At 39.2% G+C, this 4,745-nt stretch overlaps 1 protein-coding gene across 3 annotated transcripts; it reads left to right on the top strand.

Moving 5' to 3' along the window:
- Positions 1–1,309: 1,309 nt before the first annotated feature.
- On the top strand, positions 1,310–3,865 carry LOC147623548 (uncharacterized). Of its 3 annotated transcripts, XR_015269172.1 has the most exons (4): positions 1,310–1,809; positions 2,327–2,734; positions 3,253–3,504; positions 3,684–3,865. XR_015269172.1 is itself a non-coding variant. In XM_086820085.1 (3 exons), the coding sequence occupies exons 1-3, from the start codon at positions 1,477–1,479 to the stop codon at positions 3,379–3,381; spliced, it is 870 nt and encodes a 289-aa protein (XP_086676211.1). In that variant the 5' UTR covers positions 1,310–1,476; the 3' UTR covers positions 3,382–3,528. The 3 variants fall into 3 exon arrangements, 2 of the variants coding, with proteins under 2 accessions (XP_086676211.1, XP_086676212.1); XM_086820085.1 differs by lacking the exon at positions 3,684–3,865 and having other exon boundaries at positions 3,253–3,528; XM_086820086.1 differs by lacking the exon at positions 3,684–3,865 and having other exon boundaries at positions 1,341–1,809; positions 2,330–2,734; positions 3,253–3,528.
- Positions 3,866–4,745: the final 880 nt, after the last annotated feature.

Here is a 4,745-nt window from a genome sequence, read left to right as displayed (position 1 = left end):
TGTCTCTTTCTCTACATTATAATGGGCTTTATAAGTTCACGATTACTCTTGACTAATAGCTCTTATCTACTTCCCCTCCTCTTATTTTAGTGAATTCATTTTGTTTTTATTATTGCATGCTCTAACTAAAATTACAAGTGTCATGGAATTTTGGAGTCTTCAAGATCTCTACTAAACCTCTTTATGGTTGTGGGATTGGCGTCTTTGTAATCCTAGAAAAACATGATGGAGTTAATAATTGAGCAAAGAGATATCCCTCTCACTTGAGGTCATTGAAAGAGAACTTGACATTATTGGGAGAATATATGGTTGTATGTATGTGTGTGTGTGTGTGTGTGTGTGTGTAGTCATTTTGTGTGTTTTTTTTAAAATCAATGCAACACAAAATGAACCCTAAACACAAGATAGGGTGTGTGATAAAATATATAAATGCATGAATAAAGAATGAATACTTTGCAATCTTCCTGGTTTTAAAATCATCATATGTATATGTGTAACTTTTGAGAGATAAAAGTATGGTCATGATGTAATAGCCCTTATATAATATAAAAACAAAAATAAACTGAACCCTAAACACCACATGTGCGATAAGTCACGAAACTAAATCATGCAACATACCTTATCCTGTAGGGCTGGAAATTGTAAGGAGCTTATTCACAAAAAAGAGTACACCATCTTTTTCTCAAGAATTGATAGATTAGGGAGTCTCTCCAAAAATCACACCATTTTTGTACCCTTTTTTCAAGAAAATGTGTGAAGGATTCTCTCTCACGAATTTACGCCATTTGCTAAGAATTTAAAAACCAGTGTTAAAAAAAGCTCGAGTTCAATATGTAGTTTGTACGTGCATATTTTAAAAAATACCTTCAAATTTAAAACTTGAACGTACAAATGCTTCAAAAATTTTGAAAAGTTATAAAACAAAAACCTTCAAATTCCAAGATTTTCTTTTATAAATAATTTCACAATTTTCAGATAAAAGTTTTCCACTTCTTGGAAAAAAAAATACTTTTTTTTAGGGGAGTGGTTCCAACGCTCTCTTGTCAGCTCGAAGGGAGAAAGGGCCAATACCTCGAAGCAAATTGCCCATGTGACTTTCTTCCATTTGCATGGATGGGTACTATTTGGCCTTGAAAAGTGATGGGCATTTGTCATTTCTGAGCCTTATAACAATGTGTTTGTAATACACACACTAGCTAGTGGGACGTCGTTCTATTATTGTGACAGAATCATTTCATTGTCAATCGCCAGCTTTTCTAAAATCTGGCGCGCCTTTTCATGCATTGGATTTTTCTAAGGTCCTTGCTCTCTTGATCTTCACCATCAATACTGCAGCCGTGCTCTCTTGATCTTCACCATCAATACTGGAGCCGTGCAGCTTCAAACATTGCTCCTGAGCTACCACAATTCACCTCCTGCTCTCTCATTTAATTTGCCCCCCTGAGCGCGCTTTGACCTGCTAATTTGCAGTCAATCATGTATGTAATTCATGGCTCCCTTCATGAGAGCTCCTCATGCTCAGCTGAATTCGCATGCCAGCAGGTTAATCGAGAGATATCAACGGGCTCAGCCTGCAGGCCCGGTGTTAATCCACACTCTAATTATATGAGCCTAAAGCTGAGATCCAATGGTGGCAGCTCTAGGGCAAGAGAGGCCCCAGCTAGTCGGGGTCCAGGGACAGGGAAACAAAGGCCGGCGGTCACCACATTCAAGAGAAAAAAGCACATCTACACAGAAAGGCAGAGGCGAATCTACATGAGCACACTCCTAGAGTCGCTGCAAGCGCTGTTACCGGATCCTAGGCCAAGGGTGACTAATTAACACTGCCTAAGCATAATTATAACTGCAGCCTTAATGGCGATTCCGTCTTATCGTTTCATTGAGATTTCTAGTAGTTGAACTTGTTTGTAGGCTAAGCGGGGGTGAAGCACCTTTGTTGTCTAAAATTTTAGTACCTAACACTAGCTGATTAAAACCTAATTCGGCTATTTTGTCTAAGAATTTCATTGAAAGGCTTTAATGTTGATTAATTTGGCCCTTTTCGTCTAAGGATTTCATTGAAAGGCTTTAATCATTTCTAGTAGTAGATTAGTGTAGGCTAACAACTGCAGATTACTAGATTAAAAGTTCTTATAAGCCTTGCTACCTTAATATCTAATTAGAATACTGTGCGGTCTGTCTGGTCTTACAAGCTTGGCCATGTCGTCTAAGAATTTTTAATAGGCTCTCGCAGTTGATTAATGTAGATCTAAAATTATTCTAAGGTGTTTTTACTCGATGATGGTGGCTTTGCACTGATTAATTGCTTGTAATTCTTTCGTGCCAGAAGGACAGGTGCACGCTGCTTTCTGAGGTTATAGCCTATCTGCGGTCCTTGGAAGACAGCGTCAAGAAGCTTGCCATACGTAAAGCAGAACTCATGGCGACAGCTCAAGCTGCGCAAGCTGGCCGGCAACCCAGTAGGGAGGCTCTGCAAGAAGATGAGGCGAAATTTAGCGTGCCGCACCAGCCCTGTTTGACAAATGTGCAGGTGCAGGAGATTAGATCACCTGCAGCTGCTAATCCACTTGCTAATCCGACCCATGTCGAGATTGTTATTACCTTTGTAAGCTCCTGTCTTGGGGGCCTTTGGTCACAAATCCTGTTGCTCTTGCATAAGCACCAAATCGATGTCATCAACGCCACCATTTCAACCACCCCAGATGCCCAAAGACTGCACTACATCCATGCCCGGGTGAGTCTTCATATTGAGCTAGAGCCTCTAATTGATAGTTAGTCCTCTCAATTCCCAAATGAGTAATGCTTGCAGTATGTTGGCTAATTCTCCTTAATCCTTCTCGTTAATCAAAGGCACGACAGTAACGATATTTTGTTAGCTTCACCTTAATTATAATCCCTCTCCTTAATCAACGGCAAGAGAGTACAAATGCTTAATCAACGGCAAGAGATAACTCCTTGGTAGCTTCTCCTTCATCGAAAGCAAGAAAGTAATGCTTAATCAAAGGCAAGAGAGGGATGCTAATTTGGTAGCTTCTCCTTAATCTAGTAAGGCAAGAGAGTAAAGCTTAATTGTTTTGCCCATTGCCCATTCTCCTTAATCAAATGCAAGATCGTTAGTTTCATCTTAATCAAAGGCACAAGGAAGTAATGCCTTGTCAGCTTCTATTTAATCCCTTCCTAAACCCATCTTCCATTGTCTATATTGCCTTCCAAATTAATTAATTAATGCCATCCTTGCATTGTCTGATGCAGGTTCCAAAAGAGCTTGGCCTTCAAAGTGATGATCTCAAGGTATTTCTCGCTAGCTTAGTGCAGCCTGATCAGTGGCATGAGGAGGCCATCGTGTCTAGCTCCTTGACAAGTAAAGCATCTTATCAATAATACTGTAATTGTGACATTAATAATGGCCAGCAAAGGGTAGGGTTGGGGTGACTTCTCGATCGGAAAGAAGGCAAGAGCAGCTTGAGCTTTGTACAAGTTCATCAAAATGACATGTATATTAAGGTAGTATGATTTTTTTAATTTTTATTTTTTGTGGTGTTGTGTTGAACGATTCCATTAATTATTTTGTGGTGTTGTATTGAACGATTCCATTAATTATTTTGCCATCACCACCATATCTGTGCCGCCATGTATCTACCTTCAATTTCGTGTAATGAAAAACACTTGTTTTGCCATTGCAGAGTCTAGCTTCTGTTCATCTAAAATGGCAGCATGACGTGGTTCTTTCTTCATCACCCACCAATATTATATTTTCCTCAGCAATTATTTTTAGCTTGAAATTTCCTAGCTTCCGCCATCAGAAACGACGATTTTATGACATTCTTCCTGTAATGCTCACTTATGTAATTCCCATTATATGATATTTTTCAAAATTCCTAGAGTAATAGGAGCCCACCCTCCCTCTAACCTCCAAATTGCTTCTTTCCAAAACATTCAAATTCTTGGCAAGTGGCATCTTCGTGAAACTCTTTTTTTTTTTTTTGGGGTATAATATACTCCGTGCCATGCTTGGCATGTCTTTTGAGACTTCTACTTGAACCTCCTGAAACCTCCTCCTCTCCTTCTCTCGAGTAGCCTCGACACGGCCTTCGCCAGTTGATTGCCCTTCTCTCTCTCTTTCTCTTTGGCTCGTTTTTTTTTTCCTTTAAAACAAAATAAAAAACATCTTGTTTAAAGTAAGTTTACTCTCTCTCTCTCTCTCTCTCTCTCTCTCTGTCTCTCTCTTCATTCTCCTCTCTTTTTCCCCCCTTAAAAAAACACACTTACTTTCTCTCTCTAACTCTCTCCACCTCACTCTCACTCACTCACACACTCTCTCTCCCCCTCCCCTCTCTTTAACTCTCGCAACCTCCCTTTCTTTTTCACCCCCCCTCTCTCTCTCTCTCTCTCTAACTCTCTCTCTCTCTCTTTCTAACCCTCTTTCTTTCTCTTTCTAACCCTCTCTCTCTCTCTCTCTCTCTCTCTCTCTCTCTCTCTCTCACACACACACACACACACACACACACACTCATTGTTTCTCTCTAACTCACTCTCTTTACCTTTCTCTAACCCTCTCCCTCTCTCTCTCATATATATATATATATATATAGTAGTATAGTATGGTATAAAAGAGTAGTAGTATAGTATAAAATAAGATACAGATACATACATACATACATACATACATACATATATATATATATATATATATATATAGTATGGTATAGAAGTGTACATTAGTATATTATAGAATAAGAGAAGAA

Source organism: Cibotium barometz, chromosome 26, assembly GCF_041138505.1.
Source record: "Cibotium barometz isolate CiBa-2024 chromosome 26, ASM4113850v1, whole genome shotgun sequence".
NCBI lineage: Eukaryota > Viridiplantae > Streptophyta > Polypodiopsida > Cyatheales > Cibotiaceae > Cibotium > Cibotium barometz.
This window is presented reverse-complemented; position numbering and strand designations above follow the sequence as displayed.

Excerpts from the sequence above, each read along its gene's own strand:
- LOC147623548 (XM_086820085.1), top strand. The coding sequence starts at position 1,477 with ATGTATGTAATTCATGGCTCCCTTCATGAGAGCTCCTCATGCTCAGCT. Across the intron at positions 1,810-2,326 it reads TACCGGATCCTAGGCCAAGG|AAGGACAGGTGCACGCTGCT; the intron begins GTGACTAATTAA and ends CTTTCGTGCCAG. Across the intron at positions 2,735-3,252 it reads TGCACTACATCCATGCCCGG|GTTCCAAAAGAGCTTGGCCT; the intron begins GTGAGTCTTCAT and ends TGTCTGATGCAG.